Here is a 23337-nt window from a genome sequence, read left to right as displayed (position 1 = left end):
CGACAGACGCTGAAGAGGCAAGGGGAGGACACCGAAGACCAGAGAGGCGGCGCTGCGGTCGGTTTTCGAGCTGCAATGGGGACGCCCCCATCGCTGCTCCTGCGATGGGGACGCCCCCATCGCTGCGAGAGAACTAATTAGCATACCGGTACAAACCGGTATTTTGAACGAACGGCGCGGCGGAGAGCACTTCCACAGGTAAGAGACGAATAGCCTTTTTAAAGGCTATTCCGACGTGGTAACTAGAAAAAAAAGTGTTTTAGTGGTAGAATCCCTTTAAAGGGATATTCTACATGCAATCCCAGGTTTTCATGTTGAAAAGAAGATGGATATGTGTGACCTGATGCCCCTTTCATACAGGACACAGTGGTTGGCACTCAACATATCAGACAGTTATCCCCTATATTGTGGACAGCTGATAATTGTAATTAGTGTAAACTAATACCCCTTCATATTAAACTTGGCATAATTAATTAATAATACCCAAAGGGGTTTTTTTTATTATATTTGATATTTTTATGATTTACATATCGATAATCTTATAAAAGGATAGGTCATCAATATGCAATGAATGGGGGTCTGACACCCATAACCCTCACAGATCATCTGATTGAACAGCGTGCAGTGTTCAGGTGAGCACTGCAGCCTTGTCACTGAATACCAAGTACAGCACCATACAGATCATAGGGACTGTGCTTGGTATTGCAGCTCAGCCCCATTCACTTGAATGTGACATGATTGTCACAGAGAAGGGACCTCAGCAACCATGTCAGAGCATACATTTTTGCCTGTTTTCAGAATCTAAGGCACAATGATTGGCAAGTCCTGTTGTGCAGTGACTACGGGTTGAAACAGGGGCACTGGTAGACATGGCCCAAACAATTCATTTGCATGGAGTATAAAAGTTCTCAGAAGCAAGATTGCACTTTAATCCAAAAAAATATATGTTGACTATACCAGTATGCTGCTACAGAGCCGCTCAATTTCACACCCATCAGTAGTAGTTAAAGGGGTTGTCCACAAAATTTAGTACCCAGGGTGAAAGCTGGTGAAAACAGAAAACCATTCTCACCGTCTCCTGGCGCGTTGGTGTCCACGGCCACTGTCTGGTGTGTGCTGTGGAGTTGCCACCAGAAGTTCTGTGAGGTCAATCAGCAGTCTCAGTGGCCACAATAAAGAAACTGGTGAAAAATGTGAGTGGTATTCTGGAGCGCTGGAGACAGGTGAGTGTGTGTTTTTTTTTTGTTTTTTTTTTCTGTTTTCCCTTCCCCTGTCTTCTCCATGGGTCCTGAAATTCATGGAAAAACACTTTGAGTTCTTCACCATCCAACCCTATCACTCTGCTGTGATTTTTTTTTCTTGTAGATTGTGAGCCCCACATAGAGCTCACAATGTACTTTTTTTCCCCTATCAGTATGTCTTTGGAATATGGGATGGAAGTCCATGCAAACATGGGAAGAACATATAAACTCCTTGAAGATGTTTTTTTGCCCTTGGCGGGATTTGAACACCAGGACTCCAGCGCTGCAAGGCTGCAGTGCTAACAACTGAGGCACCGTGTGCCCCACTCTGCTGTGATTGATAGTGCTCAATCCTGCTTATGTCCACTGCAACTGCTGGACTAGGGATGAGGGATGTCAATAAGATTGGGGGATCTGGTTTGGGTCATGGAGAGCTTGACTTTTATCATTCGCTCTCCACCTCTTTGACTTGAAGGGCTTAATTTGCAGATATACTAAAAGTTCTGTTTTTGTACATGGCGGCTTAAAACATGAGGGGTAATGTAACTTATTGATGGTGGTTTGCGGGAGTGAAAAGGATCTCACAGGTTTCTTTAACGCCTTGCCGACATGCACAGTAATAGTATGGTATATGTCGGCACTTTAAATGTGACCCCTACCTTTGCCATAGCCACAAGGTGGGTCTATAAATAAAATAAAAAAATAATAAATAAAATATTACATGTAGGGTAAGTGGTAAGTGAAGTCATTTTAGGTGCATTTGATGAATACCTCTCCACACACACACGATTGTGTATCTTCATATACAAAAATGGCCAAAATATAAAAATATAAAAATATTTATTCCATAAAGAAAATACCATAGCAGGAAAAAAAAAATTTAAATAGCTGAACTGCATTTTTTTCTTGCTGTTTTGCCTTGATGAAATACTTGAATAAAAAGCAATCAAAATGTCATACGATGTCATCCCTAAAATGGTCCAAATAAGCACAACTTTCTCCACAAAAAAGACATTTTATACAGTGTCACACCATGAAGTTAAAAAAAATATATATTATTATTATTATTATTAAAATAGGCTAACTCAATTTTTTTTTTATCTTTCAAAATTTTGGATTATTGTTAAAGTGTTATAACAAAAACTACATAAAATTTGGTATTGCTGTAAGCATACCTAGTAGAAGATAACTAACATGTGATTTGGTTGTACAATGAACGCCATAAAACCAAAACCTATGAAATAAATGCATAATGTTCGTTCTGAATTTTTTATAGCTCCCAGTATATAATACATAAAATTAAATGGCACCATTATGAAGTACAATTTGTCCTGCAAAAAATAAGCCCTCATACAACTCCGTGAACTGAAAAAATAAAAGAAAATAATGGCTTTTTAGAAGGTGAAGAGCAAAAATGAAAAAAACAACAATAGCTGTGAGGTTTACAGCAAGGGGTTAAGCCTTGTATAATGGTAGCCAACATTCTTTAAGAAAGTCTTATTTAAAAATAGGGATAGTACTCATTTTGTATGACCATCACTTTTGTAATGGAGTCAAATAAAGACTCTCTTGGGATCCCTTGTATCCAGGTATTAGTAGTCATAAGGTTTTCATGCTTGTGTAGTAAATATCCCCCCTCCCCCCCTTCCTAAATAGTATACAGTTACTGTAGCATTTGAACCCAGATTTCCTGAAATGTGTCAGCTTAATACATGCCCCGATGTCTCCGGTTAATAAAACCTCCTCCATTCCCAGATGAGAGGTGACATAGGACTTCCAATACACAATCTGGAAAGCATTTGCTGGGTAAGCAATTTCCAGATCCTTTACTTCATACAATTATAGAGCTAGATCCCACACCCCCAACAGATAAGAAATTATCCGCTGACCCTATTTAGAGATTTTAGCTCTTACATTAAAGTCAGTCATAGCGAGGGCCATGTCTTCACAGCTGCCATGTATTAAGGTGTCACTTTGTGATAATTCCTCTTGTGAAGATGGTTCAGATTATCTTTTTTTCAACAGCCTCTATTTTGGCCTTCCAACTTCGGTCTCTTTCACATATTATTAGATTCACACATTTTCCATTTGAACAAAAGATCTGCGAAATTGGATAAAAGATAGCAATCTTGTTTTATGATTGAAACTGACACAAGGTCACATCTCTGAGATTTAAGAGCTGGATCAACTGTTCCCACAATTTCATCATTTCCACTGATCGCCATTTCTTGTTGTTGTCACTTTCTCTTCATTGCTATACTACATGTGTTCTTGAAGGTGAGCCCAGGTATAGAAACTATTGATTGCAATTTATTACAGCATTAGATGGAATATATCCAATATCTAGTGAAATGTACACGATTATGTATAGCGTTGAGTAATCTATTCTATTGGTATGCTACTTCATTCATTTTCTAGTTATATGAGCTGTTCCGTTATACGGTCAAATTTATATATGGGGGAGCTCTGGCAATTGAGGACAAGCAGCAGAAAAAACATATTTGATGTGTATTTTGTGAATTTTCAATGGTTAAATCTCCGCAGCAACTTTTGTACATGCAAAAGTCACATTAAAATTGTTGGCTGCTGAGAATGTTATGTCGTTTCAGTGGTTCCCTCTCTTGGACTGGTTGGAAAAATTCTTGCAAGTGTCATGAATACACTGCCTGGTCAAAAAAACTTGCGAGTGTTAATATTTAGTTGGGCCACCATGAGCACGAATAACAGCACGCATCCGTCTCGGCATGGAGTCTATAATGTTCTGTAGTGTAGACTCAGGGATTTTGATCCAATTCTCGAGTATCAGGGAGCCCAGGTTACGCAGATTCGTTGGGGGTGGTGAGTGACAGCGCAGGTTCCTTTCCAGCACTTTCCAGTGTTTCGTGTGCTTCTCGTCACACCCGGACACGACCATCACTCTGGAACAATGTGAAACGTGATTCATCTGACCACATGACCTTTCTCCACTGCTCTAGGGTCCAATCCTTGTGGTCTCTTGCAAATGACAGGCGCCGACGTCGGTTGGTCTCTGTCACCAATGTCTTTTGTGTTGAGACCCATTCCTTTGAGTTCTCATCACATTGTTCGCTCCGAAATGTGTCTCTCTGTCGAGTTGAACATCTGTGTGAGCTCAAAGGTGGTTTTCCGGCGGTTATTCTTCACCAGTCGCTTTAGGGACCTACGACCTCGAGTTTCGAGTATAGTCTTACGCCCACACTTTCCACGGTTGGAGGGGGGTTCTGCACCATCTCGCCATGCTCATATGATACGCTGAACAGTTCTCTGTCCGATACCAGTTACTTCGGCTATCTCCTTGGTCAATTTGTTGGCCTGATGCAATCCAATGACTTGCCCCTTCTTGAAGGCACCAACATCTCTTCCTCTGGTAGCTCTTCCGTTGATAGACATCACTTCACACCTTTAATTATGATCTGCACTTGACAGGCTACAGCTCAATTATATATATTCAAGAATATATGCAAATTCCTGACATTAACAGTTCAAAATTATATCAGGGGTGGAACGGTACCTTGTTGCACAAGGCAATTTTTTTTTTGGCCAGGCAGTGTATATTACGTTGAAAGTCGCATGACCAAAAGTTAAAAACTGAGTCTTATTCTTATTAGAAAGTGGGATGTGTAGACCCAAATTGCAGATTGTTCTGTTGAAGTCAATGGATACATCTTTGATATGTGAAATGGATGTTGCCTTGGTTGGCCCCTTTCATCTTTTTTACAATATTTGGGCTTGTATACTGTATTACTTATTGTACTTTTGGACAGATTTAGCATAATGGTCTAAAAGCAAAACTATTTTAGTTGGAAATAGTAACCAATCACAATGCAGCTTTCTTTTCTCAGTAGCAGAATGCAAAATGAAAGTTGCGCTATGATGGTTGCTATGGGCAACTAAAACAGTTTTGCTTTTAGACCCTTTTAATCAAATTAAAATCTCCAATTGTATTAAATTAATAAATCTGCTCTAGTTAGACTTACAGATTCTTATTACCACAGTACAGTCTAGAATGCACACCAAGAACAAACACTATTCACTTACAGTTTATGATATTTTATTTCTACAGAAACCCAGGGAGACCATCAACCAGTGTTACAATTCTGGGCAGAATTCCTTCATCCTCTTTCCAGATGGAACAGGACAGGTTCTGTATCCCACCCCCAAAAAAATAGTGTTGTTTACAAGCTATGTGTAGTAAAAACCTTTGTACCCATATAGTTCAGCCTGTGGTGGTGCCAAATCCTTGCCGCACTGTGCACACTACTATCTACTACGGTCTTTCTGTAAGGGTAGGTCCCCCCTATGGAGGCTGGGAGAGGGGACATTATACCATGTGGTGGCCAGGAAAGGGGGTGTTATACCATATGGGGGCATTACATCAAGTGGGAACCAGTAAGAGTGCTTTATATCATGTTGATGCCAGTAAAGGGGGCTTTACATCATGAGGGATCCAGTACAGGGTGTGTTATATTGTGTTGGCCCAGTACAGGGTGTGTTATATTGTGTTGGCCCAGTACATGGTTTGTTATATTGTGTTGGCCCAGTACATGGTGTGTTATATTGTGTTGGTCCAGTAAAAGGGGCATTATACTATATGGGAGCCAGTAAAGGGCTGATCAGCTGGTGAAATGAGGCACATTCTACATGGTCTGTGTCCCTAAACAGAACTCCACACCAGCTCATTGCTAGCGTAGACTTCTGCCATCATCTATTCCAAATAACTGTTATAAAAGATGATAAATCTGACAAGACCAGGAAAGTGGCGTGACTTTTTTGCTATAGCTTGTACACTAGTAGTGATAGGGTGGGCCTTAGACATCTAAGCCCAACACTGTTCTTTACTCTGCTACAGTTAATGTTTGTTGCTGTCACCTTATAATGGATGACACTGATGGACATTAGTAATGTTCGTATGAACATAGCCTAAGACTACAGAAGCAACCCTTTACTACAAAAAAACCCCAAACACATGGATTCAATGGGTCATTATATATTAACAGGAGCCAGCAATCCATAGAAGCATTCTCAATAAATCTATTTTTACCAAAATAGTTTACACTTTTTTTTAGCTTTAACTTGAATAGATTTTGTAAGTGCAATTTTTTGTATTTTTCTTTGTTATTCCATTTTTACTCTTTGAGCTTCTGCAGGAATATATAATTGGCTCAGTTTGCCACATTTTAATGATGGTCCTGGTCACGGGAAACACCCAAAACACATGCTGTTGGATATTTCTAAGTATAATGGCCCATGTTTACCATGAAAAGCTTTGATGTAAAATAATCCTTTATCTTTACAATGTACTTGGCTGTTGTGATGCTGTCGCACTGCCATAGAAAAATGTTTAATAACTGTGTTTATTAAAATGTGAATTACAATTGTAGTCATCCATTCAGCCTAATACAAAGCCAAGCATACTGTCATGTTACCACAATACATTGTGATATGAGGCAGTAAGATATGGCAGCTGTTTATGAGCATTAGAACGTATGCAAACAGGCATACTAGTGCAGAAACCAAGCTCCTTGCTGTAATATAACACGCAAACCATATAATGGGACCTACTATACCCGATGTATGTTTAAGATAGATCATGTGTGGCATGTTCAATATAAAGCTGCATTACATAGACATTTCTTACTAAAAGCACAACCTAATAATGCATTTTAATGCAGAGATACCATACAGTTGCACAAGAAATGCACTATAGCTACATAGTATAGCACTATAGGGATTATTCTGTGTATTTTATATTTGATATAATCAAATGGTTCATTGATCATTTTATCTGATAACATTTTATTTGCACCCATATACAATTGATAAAACCATGACTGTGACCACTGCTGAAAAAAAAAATAAATTGTAATTTATGTAGAAAATGGGTGAACCATGATGCCATTCTCTTTGGCCCCAAACCATCAGGTGCCAGTCCAGACATGTTGGTCTGTATCTGGTGCCAACTCACATGTATTTTCCATTACACGGAATGGCAAGATCAGGGACGGGTAAGTACTGAGGGTACATGTTGTGACTATTTCTGGGGTCCCATATATTCAGAAAAGGGGGTCTCATAACCTCAGTGTGGTACTCTAGCAAAGAGTACATTATGTGAAGATCTGGTCATACATGTAGATATCTCTCTGTAGTTCTATGAGAGTAATGAGACATGACAATTTCAGCAGCTTTCATAATTTACAATGTAGAGAGACACATGCAGGTCTTACTCCTACCTGGTGTGTGATCAGGGAATAAAGGGTCCCCATTCTTACAATAACTGGAAGCCTTATATAGAGAACCACAACCTGTCAGGCGTTTATGTCATATACATTCAGTATTCGAAAAATGTCTCAGATGGTAATATATTTTTGTACCCATACTCTGGAGACATTAAGAAAAGAAAGACAAAAGCTTGTCTTTTCCATCTTTTCATGTTCGTCATTTCTGTTTGCTGCCAATGCTTTCTATACAATCTCACAAGAAAGTCCTTGACATATAGATTTAAATACAGACATAGATGCTTTCTTGTTTGGCAAAGACATCCAATGTGAATGCTTGTCTCTCAAATGTTTCTTCTATTGAGCTTCTAATGAATATATATCTAAGTCTAGTTCAGTATTTTATATACTAGAAAGATCAAATTCTGACATCTGATGTTTTCAGGAGGTATACTTAGAGAGTTACGTAATCAAGAAAAAACCTGCAATATGGACATCCTATGGGTTATATTACAGGAATAGGTTTTTGGTCTGTGGTTTGTATACAGTGGGGTCTGTATACAAAATAGGTTTGTCCTTTGCATGTCCTTTATAAATTGAAATGGCATAAAGAAAACTTTTGCATGGTGAGCCAATTTTTGTTCCCTCTCCAGAATCTGATGTCCCTTTTATACGCTGGCAACTGGATTAAACTGACATGACGGTGACAGACAATATGGAGGCTCTCCTAGCTGCCACTTTTACAAACATGTCTTAGAGGGAATATAACATTTTTGTAAAGGACAAATAATTGCCAGATTTCAACAGATTTTCTAACTTCAGATTTACTAAAATGTGGTCAGTTATATGTTTTAGGTGGAAACCATAAGGGTCCTTTAGTATTAGGATACATTGTGAGTGGATACGGCAAAAAAGAGAAAATAAATATAAGACTGCAGAAAAAGCCTGTTGAAGAAAAACTATCCATTGCATCACAATCCATCTGATAAATATAATACATATTGCTTTTCCATTTAACACAGATGAGGATCTACTGCCTCTGATCCATACAACTCCTCTAAATGCTTTACTGGCATGAGAGCCTACAAATCCATATAGTCATTAGTAAATTCAGGCAAATGTAAATTATTACAAAGTCTTACACCTTCTATAATTTGAAGGTTTGTTATTTTATGGTCTTTTATGCATTTCACTTTTTTTAATATTGCAGGTCTGTGACTATATGATGTGTAAGTTTTTTAATACTAATATTCTTCTGCATTTATCACTACACCTTGGCTTCTACGTCTTACACTGAATGATTTACATTACAGGCAACAAATTATGTTTTTCTGGGTGCCTTAAATAATCCTTCTTCCTTGACTAAAAATCAGATATCCATCAGGAAATATTGGTATCTTGATTGCCTGCTCAAAACCCACCCAGTTTATCTTTATCATCTTGGAGGATGCTGAAAATAAACCACAGATCCAAGCCATTTTCATGAGTAATGGCCATGCTGCCTGCTACCATCATAACGGAGAGCTTTGGTAAGTTGAATGGTATATTAAAAGACAATTTAAAGCAAGGCGCTGGAGAAAAGTGAGTCTTATATCAAGCAGGGCTGACTGGCAAATCTCTGAGTTATCATTCTTTGAGTTACCTTGTAAAGACTGCCATGTATCAGGAATAAGTACATAGTGTAGTAGAGGGGCTGAAATGTTACATGCTGATCACATTGCTTGGGCTAGATGAATACAGGATATATTGAGAATTCACAAAAGGTATTATAATACTTACCCTTTGAATTTTACACATACAAAAAGGTTAATAAAATGTACTAGGACTCTCCTAAAAGGTAGAAATCAACAAATTTAAGAAGGACCACTGTTCACTAAAGAGAATAACCATGGCTGGTACATCAATATTAGACTGGTGGAGGTCTGACACCTAGCAACCCCACCAGTCAGCTGTTCCAAACCACAGTGACGCTTGGGTGTGCGCTGCTTCTACTTCACAGGCCATGTAAATTCACTTGCATAGGTCACATGGCTTATTTGTTGCCCCCATTCAAGTAAATAGGGCTCAGTGTAGCTGCTTGACTATGTTTAAGCAATGAGGAGTTTACAGCATTTACATTTACATCATTTACAGCATTTGTCTGAATGCTGCATCCTCTTAGAACAGCTGATCGGTGGGGGTTCCAGAAGGTTCTTCAATAAATAAAAAGGTGTTCCCATTAAAATAACCATTTCCAGATTTGTAGTCAGTTAAAGGGATCCTATCATTCAAACTCATTTTTTGAAACTCAGTTGTGAAACTGTTTTTTTTTTTTTTGCAATACTGTGCAAGCGGCCATTTTCTTGTGGCCTGTGAGCATGCGCAGTCTGCTCTGCCCAGGGCTCGAGGCCTAGAAGTTACAAGCCACTGCCAGAAGAAGAGGCTGAAGAGGACGCTGCTGACGAAGATGGAGGTGCGCTGGAGAGAGTTCGAAAAATATAGGAAGTAAGGTGGCACTACTACATTCTCTCGTAGCATTGGGCACACCCCCAGTGCTGTTTTAGCGCTGGGCCCCACCCCCAGTGCAGCGAGAGAGCTCATTTGCATACTGAAAAAAAACAGGATTGTAGGCGAACGGCAGCGCAGAGAAGACAACGAAAGGTAGGAGACAGCCTTTTTTTTAAGGCTATTCCGACGTGGTCCTTAGAAAAAATAGTGTCTGAGTGATGGGATCCCTTTAAAGATTACCTCTATAAATCTTAGCATTGACAATCTTTTGTCTTGATCAGTTGCTTATAAATACAACTATTGGAATGCAGAAACCCAGCCAAGAATACTACATGCACAAACAGGCCACAATGAAGAAGTCATGGCTGGGTTTCTGACAAGTTCCAGACCATAGAAAGTTACTATATTTATGGTCATATACATTGTCAATTGATCAAGGAAAAGGATGTCTGTAACATCTCTGCCTGTTCGGGCCTCTGCGCCACCCTCTGCTCGCGTCCTGCGGCGCAGGAGGCGTGTGCAGTTTGATAATCTGCGTAAAGTTTTTAGTCGCACTGTGTGAACTCAGCTCTAGTTCTGTGATTGCATTTGCACCACACCCGTCTTCTGCCAATGTTGCCTCTGTCCATTAAGTGTTTGATTTTGTCTTGCCTGTGATTGACAGCTTTCCTTCCTATCAGGTTCAGGGCGGGTTCTTCCTCCCCTATTTAGTCTTGGCTCACAGTCACACTGGTGCTGGTTATTGCCTCTTGCTTGCTGGTATCTCTTGCTGTTTAGTTACTTGTATTCTGATCCTTGACCACTGGCTTCCCTACTGATTATTCTTTTGGATTCTGATTTGGCACTGCATCGCTCTACTGTTACCGAACCCTGGCTAGCTGACCTCCCTTTGTTGTTGTTCGTCTTGTCTGCGTTTTGTGTTTCAGGTATTCAGGGAGGGACTGTCTTCGTGGTTGTCGCCTATTACCTAGGATAGGGTCTGGCAATAGGAAGGGAAAGTGGAGGGCTTCAGCTTAGGGCTCACTGTCTCTTGTGCCCCTTCCTCCAGGGTTCACCAGCAGCTTCTGGGGAATTATCATCTGGCTATTCCCTAACAATGTCACTGCCAAGATGATTAGAGAGTATTTTTAAAACTGCAACATTTTTAATTATTTATAATTGCAAAAAAATTATATACCATTTTTAATTGTCTACACATTTAATTACGGTTATGTTCATGGATAAACCGATTTAAGTTCTGGAAATAACTTTAAAAATGGATAATGTTTTAGATCAGAAAGAATGTATGAGGATAATTTAAAAAAATAAAGAATATACTGTATTTCACATGGAATCCAAAGATGACAGGACAGGATAGCCTCTGACACAACACAGAGAAAAATATATGCATATATGAAAGAATTATCCCATATTAATACATAAGGATTTATGCAAATATTATATGATGGCAAAAAGTGGAGTCCACTGAGCGTTCGCAAAGGGTGTTGAGGAATAAGATAGATAGATAGATAGATAGATAGATAGATAGATAGATAGACAAATAACCCCATAAAGTGAGATTTGATTCACATAGCCATTGTGCATAACTCCCCAAATAAGAATATTGAGAATATATGTAATATGAAACTCTGACACCTGTTAAGCAGCACTACCACAACTACCAGCCAAACATGCATGTTTATTTAAAATCGGAAGAGGGAGAGAAGCCAGTGCCGGCGTTACGAGCGCTCCCATTGAAGTGAATGGGAAGTGTTCGGGAGCCGTCCGCAGCGCTCGCGTGTACGGCTGTGAATGAGTATTTTTACAAGCCCGGCGTAACTCCATGTGCATGCAGCCTTACAGTGATTTTTCACTCAGCAGAACAAACAAATCCGGCATGTTGAAATCCAATATGTTCAAATCCAGTGGCGTAACAAAAGTCTTGTGGACCTGGGTGCAAACTTTTTCCAGGGCCCCTACCCCCTCCCTACAGCAAATTTTTAACAGTTACGGGTGCAGCGGTATCTCAGATACTTAAAAGGGATACAGCTGTAGTACCCATAACTGCAGTCATCAAGAATATGATGAGCGAGCAGCGCCTGGCATGTAAAAACAATACTGGGAGGTGCGTGCTTTGGGAAACAGTATTATAGTCCAAGCAGTGTCCGCCACACAGTATTATATGCTCCCAACAGCCCCCCCTCTGCTCCAGTGCTATTATTATACTCTGAGGTCTACTCAGACCCAGAGTATAATATTCGGTGGCCCAGGAAATGTAAGTAAAAATAACAAACACTAATACTCACCTTGCCTCACCTTTCCTTGGCATCCTGGCTCAGTCAGGCTGTCTTTGGCATCTTCAGCCATCTTCAGACGTCCCTGCTGAAGCCTGTGATTGGTCCTCAGTAGTCACATGTGGGTGTACTGACGTCATTATGGCTCTGCACCCCATGTGACTTGCTGGGGCAGAATCACAGGCCTCAGTGTGGCCTCAGTCACATGACGGAATGGCCCTGGAAAAAAAGCTGAATTCAGGAGAAGTGAGTATATGTATTTATTATCTTCAGTCACCTCCCCTGGGCTACCATCTATTGGAAATGGGCCTGACGATATTCCAGTGCCCCTTTCCAATAACAGTATGTATAGCAGTCAGGGAACCAGGTTTTCCCCAACTGCTATAATATTGGTCTAGGGCCCCGGCCATCTCTAGATGTCCGCAGGCCCCGTACCCCACCGGGCCTGGTCACGGTTGCACCCCCTGCGACCATGATTGTTATACCACTGCTCAAATCTAGTTCCCCCAAGCATTTAGGAGAAAATCGGTGAGCCCATATATACATTAAATTGTGTATGTGCACCATAATTTCAATGGAAAACTATAGGGAGAATTTATTAAAATAGATATGTTTATGGGGCAAAAGTGGCACATTTGTGGGTCACAACTGTTTGCATCAAAATTGCGCCAATTTCTTTATTTTTGGACATGCTCAGCACTTTTGAGAAAAATGGACAGAGCAGGGAAGAGATTAAGATGGGCCACAGCAAGGACGCCATGGCCAGATAAATTAAATTTACTATAACTCACCCTAGATAAATGATCTAGAAGCTATATCCGAAATCTGAAATCCAGTCCTGAATGTCATAGATTAACATTTTGTTGCATGAGAGCTCCCTAATTGTGCCAGAATTATTAAGAGGTTGGAACTTTTTAATAACACAGATGCTTCTTATGCTGGCAGGGGAATTAGCTAAGTCTCGCAGAGAAAACCTTAGTTTTAATAGATTCTCACCGGTTGCTTCAAATCACATTCTCGGACAGTCTAAGGACTAAAGATAAAGTATAGATGCCACTAACATGTCAGGCACATTTAGAGGTCACGTGTGTTAAAGCCCTGATGTGGTATTGGCATCTATACTTTATCTTCAGTCCTTAAACTGCCTAAATGTAAAATAGTGTAAGGCTGAGGCACCACGGTGCGGAAACGCAGCTTATTTTGTTGCAGATTTTGTTGCGGTTTTTTTTAGCCAAACCAAGAATGGCTACAGAGGGAATGGAGAATATATATGAAATTCTTATACTTCTCCCTTCTGCTCAATGCACTCCTGGGTTTGACTCAAAAATCCGCAACAAAATCTGCAACAAAAGAAGCTGTGTTTCTGCACCGTGGGGCCTCAGCCTGGTGGTGTTTTAGAGTCAATATAAAACTGTATAGTGTGGTGGGGTATTCCACAGGAAAACACCAGTCTCTAAAGTGGTGGTTCACTTTTTCATGTCATGGAAGTAATATATGAAAATACCAATCCTAATGGCTCTGTTCTCCATGTAGGGAAGGAAATATGGTCATAGATTGAAATCGCTTTATTGTAATGACTGTATAACATCTTTCGGTACTTGAGTATGGCCTTCATCAGGTACCTGTAGAAGATTCTAATTGTGGCCAAACCGCCAGACCCTCATACATAAGAGTTGTGCCCATAAGTTGTATAACTGATGTAGATAAGAGTGCGCCTTTGTTCTGATATCAGTGTTACTTCTTGTCTTTCAACACAGAATCCCTCTCTCTAGTTCACCCTTTCTCTCCCTTCTACAATTAGGATACATTTTTTTCCCCAGAATACCACTGTCTCACTACACAGAACTTAGTCATCTTCATTTGGTACCGTTCATAGATACATTTGTAGAGTCACTTTTTGTACAGTCCAAGACTCCATTTAGACTTATGCAATATATCATTGTGCAATCTTGGTATATCTATTTTTTTTTTACTGTAATTTTTATAAAATTTTTCAACAATAAGGCATACAACAAAGAAAAAATAACCACATTATGTGGTGTAATAAATGAGGGAACCACAAGATTATCACAAATTACAAAAAAACATGGGGAAAAGACCAAGACAGACAAACGACACAACATAAAGGATAGGGAAGGAATGGAGATAGAGAATGAGGGTACAAGGTTTGAGCAACATCAAAGACCATGCAATGCACAGTAGGTGTCCCAGGATGACCAAACAGACTTGGAAGCCTCAATCGTGTGGTTTAATGTAGCAGTCAAAAACTCAAGGCTGCGAATATCCCTCATACGGGCAATCACCTCAGATCTCATGGGGGGAAGCGCATCTCTCCAATGGCGGGCAATAAGAGTCTTCACTGCAGTACATAAGTAGAGAAACAAACGAGACATCTTTTTGCCCAAATGCCTGGAGATAATTTAAGTAAATAAGTCATGGGATCCAATGGGACCCCCTGAATGGTCAATGATCTGTTCCTAAATTACAGTCTAGATAAATGCCACAAAAAGGCGTAAAGGCTGGACATATAATACTAAGCCATTCGCCCTCTCTATTCATTGTTTACTTGTGTAACTATGTACCTCTCTGTGTACAGTGTAGCACATTAACACTGTAAATGGCAAAGTGTATGACTAAATATTCTTGAATCCTAATCCCATCGACCTGATGAAGCACATAAATAATCTCGATGATTCACAGTATTCTAAGAGATTAGAAGATGGTCCAATGTGAATTGCTGTGATGCTTGTGTGCTACTTATTTCCAATGTGAAAATTGGATTTTTGCAAAGCCTGGTTAATTCTCTCTGGGGTGTACTACCGAGGCAGGCGCTGTCATAAACATAACCTTTTTTCTTCTTATGATCTGTGACTTTCAGATGCATATGAATTGTTTTCTGAATAACAACAAATAAGTGAAATGAGATAAAGAAAATATGAATCAGTAACTTGGAATAGAAAGCCATTTTTGAGCTAAAACTGCAGTGCTTCTCAATGTCTTGAGATTTGCCCCAGAGGCACAAAGTGCCAATTGCACTTAATCGAATTCCACATGGCGCTAGCAGAATAAATTTAACCTGACATATACTATTCCTGTGTGTTCATTCACAATGGAAAGAGAATACAAATTAGAGAGTTAAAACTCTGTAAGTACTATGTTGGCAAGAACAAAAGAGACCTTGTTAGAAAACCAACAAAAGTATTTTTGATGAAGCGTTAATCAGAGATTTAACACAACATGTAAAGATGTGCTTCATTCTTTCAAACACAAAATCTTGAAGGGAATTGTATTTCTCAAAGAACTCTATTTTTACAGATTACATTGACGTCCTGAAGTTACAGAGACTATAGAGTCGTGGGCAGTCATGTAATGTATAGCCCAGTTTCTATATCATATCTTATCTCACAATGCAGCTTATAAGTCATAACTAGAGATGAGCGAATTGAAGCTGACTAAGTGGAATTTGATCCGAATTTCAAGAAATATTTTTTCATAAAATGGCTGCTGCAAATGTTAGGACATGGGGCAAGGAACTCTGGAAACTTCGGATCACCCACAATGTCATGCGTGCAACCAATCAGCAGCCAGCCAACCCTGTGATGTCACAGCTAGGGTTGAGCTGATCTTGACTTCTCAGGATCGATTTTGAAATCCGATTTCCGATCATTTTTCATTCGAACCCGATCTCGATCCCAATTCCGATCCCAATGCAAGTCAATGGGATTTTTTTTACTAATCGGAGATCGGATTTTAAAAACAATCCTATTCACTATACAGCATGGAAACTAACAATTGAACGCTTTAATTGTTAGAATCCATGCAGGGTAGTGATTTTTTTTTTAATCATTAAGTAGCCAGAGGATTTTTTTTTTTTAATCCTCTGGCTACTTAGTCCCCCCTGGTGTCCACTTACCTGCAGAGATGGCTGGTCCGGTGCCCGGTGTTCTCGTTCTTCTTCGCCTCGCTGCCCCCTGCCTCCCAGGTTAGGAGAGTGTGGGCGGGTTAGGAGAGTGTGGGCGGGTACTGGGAGGGGAGACGTCACTTCTCCCCGCCCACACTCTCCTAAGCCACAAGCACCACCTTTTTCCTAGCTCTTTAAACACTAACCTGGGAGGCGGGGGCAGCGAGGCGAAGAAGAACGGGAACACCGGAAACTGACCCATTCTTTTCTTTGGGCCTGTACACACAACCGTGAATTTCACAATCTCGTATGCAGGCTGACACTCCAGTCCACAAAATATAGAAAAGGTCCTATTCATGTCCTATTTTGCGACATGTACTTCCATGGCTCCAATTCATTTAATGAAAGGAGCCACGGAAGCAAGGCCCATTCATGGGACACACATGAGCAAAATCCGTGTCCCCCGTGCTTTTAATTCATGGCACAGCACGGCCGTCTGCATCCGGTCTAAGGGAGGTTTTGAATTTGAAGGGGTAAATGCTACTGGATGCCTTTTCAGTCATTCAGCAACATTTTTGCTGTGTGTCTTACCCAAAAACTGTTTTTCAGCATTTTTAGGCAAAAGCGTAGTCTAATATATGACAATCCACACCGAACTACACAATCCAGTCTTATTAATGTGACCACTGCCTACTTTTGACGTCAACGTTAAATAACCAATCGCAGAAGACACGTGTCATCAGCCATCTGGGTGCACTCATCATTGTGGAAGATGGATCAACACAAGTATGCATCTATCCTTGTGGACCATGTTCACCCCTACATGCGAAATGTTTTTCCTCAGGATGATGGTATCTACTGTTGAGGGAGAATCCCCGCCAGAGTACGGGTCACTTACAGTGGTCAGTCACCTGCTCCAAATCAATCATGCATGTGCGCGCTGACTAGAATGAATTCTGACACATATGTCAGGGTTAATCCCAGTCCATGCAACGAGCGTGATGCCTGTTCACACAGAACTGAGGTTTATTGAGGAAGTTACAGTTTTTATACAGGAATGCAAGAAAGATAAGATAACGGCAGGCTGTAAGCATATACGTCTTTTATCCGAATACACTGGCGATCAGTCATTGGCTCTTAAATTTCAACATCTTTTAGCTTTCGAGTTCCCAGGAAATGATACTGTCTTTCTTGTAAACCACATGACGATCATGTGCGTCAGCATCTGGGTGTGGTACCGGATACAGGCGCCATCTTAATGTATAAACGTTGCACAAAGAAAAATATAATTTCTTAAGCAGTATAAAGCATGTATAAAAATAAGAATAGACATGGTCTACCTTCACATTCCCCCCTAAATTATATTTTTCTTTCCCTGAAATTTCTACACAGTGCTATCTGGAATGTGAGTACAACATTCTTCACCAATCATGGAGCAGACTCCACCTCTTTCTGCTGTGATCATATCTATAGCTATTCGGTTTTGGAGAGAGGAGGAGGGTGTGGTAAAGTTTTTCATGCAGAAGTCAGAGCCAAATATGCCTAGTTTGACTCCAGATGTTTCATTGGCAGTAAAACAGGTATAGTTACCAGCATGTATATACACATGACCTTAATAGTCCCCCCTTGAAACAGCTCCAGACAAAGGGAATGCAGGGTGGAATGTCTGTCCCTATCTCTCACTACCGGACTGTAAGAAAATACCCTTCAGATCTTATAAAAAGCATATACATTGACTATTGTCAGACCTATAAACAATATGAATATAATAACTATAAAAACATAACAGAAGTATAAGTTCAGATATATCCAACAGTCTTCAAATTTCCTCTTCTCAAGGTCCATATCCTCTAACAGTTTATTGTCCCATTTATTTTTAAGAACATCATCAAGTGGGCAAAGGTTTAAGGTTTTCCTTATACTCTCACAGCTGTACTGGCGATCAACAGGAACCGGAAGTGACCATTGAATCTCCTATATCTCCTTATCACCATCCAATCTTTGGGTTTTAGTTTATAGGTTTCTTCCACTGACTTAGAATCTGGAGGAAAAAGGGAAAAACTCGAGAATATACATTAATCATATGTCTTTGATGATTCGTCACATAGTCAGTCAGCACAACATATTACATCTGGAACGTTTATAAAAATACAATCCAAAAACAGGGCTAAATATCAATTTTCCTCTTTTCAACTTAGTGTGAAACACACCGCATACTTATGGACAATAGATTCAGGTAACCAATAATGACACGCGTAGACACGTCTGCCCCAGAACTAGTGGACTTTGTACACGGACTGTTTGTGATGGTTTTTCCTCACCAGATATGCCCCAAGCCATCCTGAAGGGAGACAACTACACACAAGCACGTACTCATACCGTCTCACTGTATATACTCAACCTGCAATCTCTGGAACAGGTACAAGGGCTTCAGGCCTGGCTCTCTGGCCTAGCACATGCCGTGCGGGCTCACATATATATCTGACTATAGTGATGCTAAATCCTGCAGCTGCCCATCCTCCGCTCACCAGGTCACACATGGCTACTACTAAACAGTACACTTAGTAAGAAGCTGCTTATGCCATAAGTGGGAACAATGTTCTCAGTACATACTATCTTACCACCAGACACCAGGACTTGTACATCCTCTTTCCAAGTCTCCTCTCCTCCTGGACCATCTTCGGTCTATCAGTGTCATAAAACCTGAAAAGAGAGCTAAAAGGTTTGGGTCTTATCAGTAAAACATGTCCCCTAGGCTTCCGCAGCCGGGCTAATGGCAGTGTCTGCCCACATGCTACCTCTACTTTCTTTCGTATCAGCCTTGGTGTGTGCCATGACTTCTGACTATACCAACCTATGAGCAGCTGCAGGGTCTCCATCACACAAAAGTTCTTGCCCTCCAGATCGGACCATAATTCTACTATATCCAACACCTACCCTCAGACATTGTACCATGTTCAAGCGATGGCTTCAAGTTCACCTGAGACCCGTGGAGTCCCATAATAGGTCTCCTTACGCTTGGTTTACCTCATATACGGTGGCTGTGGCATATCTGATGCAGGATTCATCATCTTTCCCAAATATAAGACCATCTATAATAGAGCTCAATCAAAAAGTTATCAATAGATTCATATCAGCAAAATTTCCTTAAGTTATCAGTTATCTTAGGCTTCTTCACCCCCCCCTGAAGATATTGACAACATCACGGTTCGGTTGTGTCAATGCCCAAACAACCATATACTGAATGCTGCATGCACCTCTATGGGAATGGGGTAGGAAAACTCTCCCTGGCGCTACTGGCTGACTAGGCCCTGCCTGCGGGTGTTGGTCAGCTGTTCCCAAGCTAAACTTGGCCCCGACAACTTCTGGCTCTCTAAACACGAAGACCTAACAGACAGGTGGGGTGAGAGCTGAAAGAGGCTAGGGACTGGGATACTAAAGATGGTCACCCCTAATGAAAGAATAGGTGCAGCTGCCAACGGTAACAAATAGGATGGGGCGTGCAGGAAAACAAACAACAATGGCTGTGCTGTCTTTCCCCCCTGGAAAAAAAAACAAAAAAAAACAAAAAACCCTCCAATGCAGCAAGCAAATGTGACTTGTCAGAGAAATGAACTTTAACACAATCTTAATGTTACGTGGACTGACTGGACCTGAGGAAAAATAACATTTAATTTCAATATTCATTAGCAATGGCTTTTGGTCTTCCGTTTTTTTTTTTGTTTTTTTTTCCAAAAGTACAAGTACTTCATGTTCTGTGAGAGAGATATACAGCAAGGTCAAAGCTAGACAATACAAGAAGAGCCAATATTATCTTATCATGCTGCAGCTCACATAGCTGCCTATCCCACTCATAGCTGCGGCTGGGTATCCTCCCCTGTATCTCATAGCTGTGTCTTGTGTAGGACTACAGACTTCAGCAATCTCTCTTAAAGAAACAGAAACACATTTGTACAATCTCATAATATCAATGCAATAAGGTTAGGCACATATTCAGAACATATATATATATATATCAGCAGAGAAAGCAGGAACATTAACGGAGGGATCCAATCAATCTCCTGGTCACACAACACAATCATACACACAGAACATTACACAACAGGTATGGGAGTGACTTCTAATTCTCTTCGTATAGACTCAAAGGAATTTTTCTCTCTTTTTTTCCTTTTTCCTAAAATCAAAACATCATGACAAAGATAATCTGTGCTACGTCTTTTTATCAATCAACATACACACACACACGTTTTCAAATTCGGACACCTTACTAAGTTTCTACGTTTTAATAACGGTTTTCCTACAATGGGGACAATCCTGGTTTCAATCAGCTTATCTCAACCTATGTTCACTTTCTTGCACAATCCTTTCCACTTGCTTCACCCTAAAATCTGATACCCATCCTATTATGTGCATATTATCACATCACTTTATGTTTCAACATTCCAAGTTCCATCTCTTTGACATCCTAAACTTAGGCAACATACTTAAACCTCCTGTTTCCTGCCACTTTCTGGCACCTCTTCATTACATCAACATTTTTCAACCATTCATTTCACGATTCACATAATCTAACACATTGTGACCACTCATTGACTAAAATACATGTTTAACACAATTTCACACTATATTCCGGATTATTGGATGGACGTCTCAAAATTCCAGATTATCAGAATTTACCTAAAATTTTACTTTTAAGATCAAAATGTTGCTAACAACACAGTCCTAACAAGAAAAACCTTCTACCGTACCCCTCTTATAGCACTATATGTTTTTCCAACTATCTTAAGGGGTCGGGTACGGCTTTAAAGAAGGCAACACCAAATGCTTTACTAAGACAATTCTATGTCGGATCAGTGACTACAAAAAAAGAGAACGGAAGCTAGTGTGATATTGTGCACACTTCTGTATGATACAAATTATAAAGAATAATATACAAAGATTAAAATACGGCACAGACCAGATGAGTTACCTTCCCTCATAACCGTGATCTGAGTCAGCTCAGGAAAAGGATTCTGGTCTCTTATGGTAAATTTTTAGACAAGAAGAAGACACGTTAGAATAATTAGCATAACGGGATATAAAATTCCAACATAAGTTTCAACACATAACTATGGGATAAGACACAAAGAAGAAGTTTCATCTCATTATTCCTAGAGATGAGCGAACAGTGTTCTATCGAACACATGTTCGATCGGATATCAGGGTGTTCGCCATGTTCGAATCGAATCGAACACCGCGTGGTAAAGTGCGCCAAAATTCGATTCCCCTCCCACCTTCCCTGGCGCCTTTTTTGCACCAATAACAGCGCAGGGGAGGTGGGACAGGGTCTACGACACCGGGGGCATTGAAAAAAAATGGAAAAAGTCATTGGCTGCCGAAATCAGGTGACCTCCATTTTAGACGAATAGTGGATTTCAAATCCGGGTCATATGAGAATGTGAACTTTGTGACTATGAGACAGGGATAGCTGTACAGGCAGGGATAGCTAGGGATAACCTTTATTTAGGGGGGAATGTTATTAAAAATAACTTTTTGGGGCTCTATCGGGTGTGTAATTGTGATTTTTGTGAGATAAACTTTTTCCCATAGGGATGCATTGGCCAGCGCTGATTGGCCAGAGTACGGAACTCGACCAATCAGCGCTGGCTCTGCTGGAGGAGGCGGAGTCTAAGATCGCTCCACACCAGTCTCCATTCAGGTCCGATCTTAGACTCCGCCTCCTCCAGCAGAGCCAGCGCTGATTGGCCGAATTCCGTACTCTGGCCAATCAGTGCTGGCCAATGCATTCTATTAGCTTGATGAAGCAGAGTGTGCACAAGGGTTCAAGCGCACCCTCGGCTCTGATGTAGCAGAGCCGAGGCTGCACAAGGGTTCAAGCGCACCCTCGGCTCTGATGTAGGAGAGCCGAGGGTGCACTTGAACCCTTGTGCACCCTCAGCTCTGCTACATCAGAGCCGAGGGTGCGCTTGAACCCTTGTGCACACTCTGCTTCATCAAGCTAATAGAATGCATTGGCCAGCGCTGATTGGCCAATGTATTCTATTAGCCTGATGAAGTAGAGCTGAATGTGTGTGCTAAGCACACACATTCAGCACTGCTTCATCACGCCAATACAATGCATTAGCCAGTGCTGATTGGCCAGAGTACGGAATTCGGCCAATCAGCGCTGGCTCTGCTGGAGGAGGCGGAGTCTAAGGTCGGACCTGAATGGAGACTGGTGTGGAGCGATCTTAGACTCCGCCTCCTCCAGCAGAGCCAGCGCTGATTGGCCGAATTCCGTACTCTGGCCAATCAGCACTGGCTAATGCATTGTATTGGCGTGATGAAGCAGTGCTGAATGTGTGTGCTTAGCACACACATTCAGCTCTACTTCATCGGGCTAATAGAATGCATTGGCCAGCGCTGATTGGCCGAATTCCGTACTCTGGCCAATCAGCACTGGCTAATGCATTGTATTGGCGTGATGAAGCAGTGCTGAATGTGTGTGCTTAGCACACACATTCAGCTCTACTTCATCGGGCTAATAGAATGCATTGGCCAGCACTGATTGGCCAGAGTACGGAATTCGGCCAATCAGCGCTGGCTCTGCTGGAGGAGGCGGAGTCTAAGATCGCTCCACACCAGTCTCCATTCAGGTCCGACCTTAGACTCCGCCTCCTCCAGCAGAGCCAGCGCTGATTGGCCGAATTCCGTACTCTGGCCAATCAGCACTGGCTAATGCATTGTATTGGCGTGATGAAGCAGTGCTGAATGTGTGTGCTTAGCACACACATTCAGCTCTACTTCATCGGGCTAATAGAATGCATTGGCCAGCGCTGCTGGCCGAATTCCGTACTCTGGCCAATCAGCACTGGCTAATGCATTGTATTGGCGTGATGAAGCAGTGCTGAATGTGTGTGCTTAGCACACACATTCAGCTCTACTTCATCGGGCTAATAGAATGCATTGGCCAGCGCTGATTGGCCGAATTCCGTACTCTGGCCAATCAGCACTGGCTAATGCATTGTATTGGCGTGATGAAGCAGTGCTGAATGTGTGTGCTGAGCACACACATTCAGCTCTACTTCATCGGGCTAATAGAATGCATTGGCCAATCAGCGCTGGCCAATGCATTCTATTAGCGTGAACTGAGTTTGCACAGGGGTTCTAGTGCACCCTCGGCTCTGCTACATCAGATTGCTACATCTGATGTAGCAGTGCCG

The 23337-nt window shown here is 41.1% G+C and overlaps 1 protein-coding gene across 1 annotated transcript in view; it reads left to right on the top strand.

Annotated features, from left to right (window-relative positions):
- Positions 1 to 23337, top strand: part of ERICH6B (glutamate rich 6B) — a 102103-nt gene that overhangs the window by 52147 nt on the left and 26619 nt on the right. The window contains exons 8-9 of the mRNA XM_075263135.1: positions 5323 to 5405; positions 8848 to 9003. Of these exons, the coding sequence (XP_075119236.1) occupies positions 5323 to 5405; positions 8848 to 9003 (239 nt within the window). The remainder of the gene's footprint in view (positions 1 to 5322; positions 5406 to 8847; positions 9004 to 23337) is intronic.

Source organism: Leptodactylus fuscus, chromosome 2 (genome assembly GCF_031893055.1).
Source record: "Leptodactylus fuscus isolate aLepFus1 chromosome 2, aLepFus1.hap2, whole genome shotgun sequence".
NCBI lineage: Eukaryota > Metazoa > Chordata > Amphibia > Anura > Leptodactylidae > Leptodactylus > Leptodactylus fuscus.
Note: the sequence above shows the minus strand (reverse complement) of the source record. Positions and strands in the feature narration are given on the sequence as shown.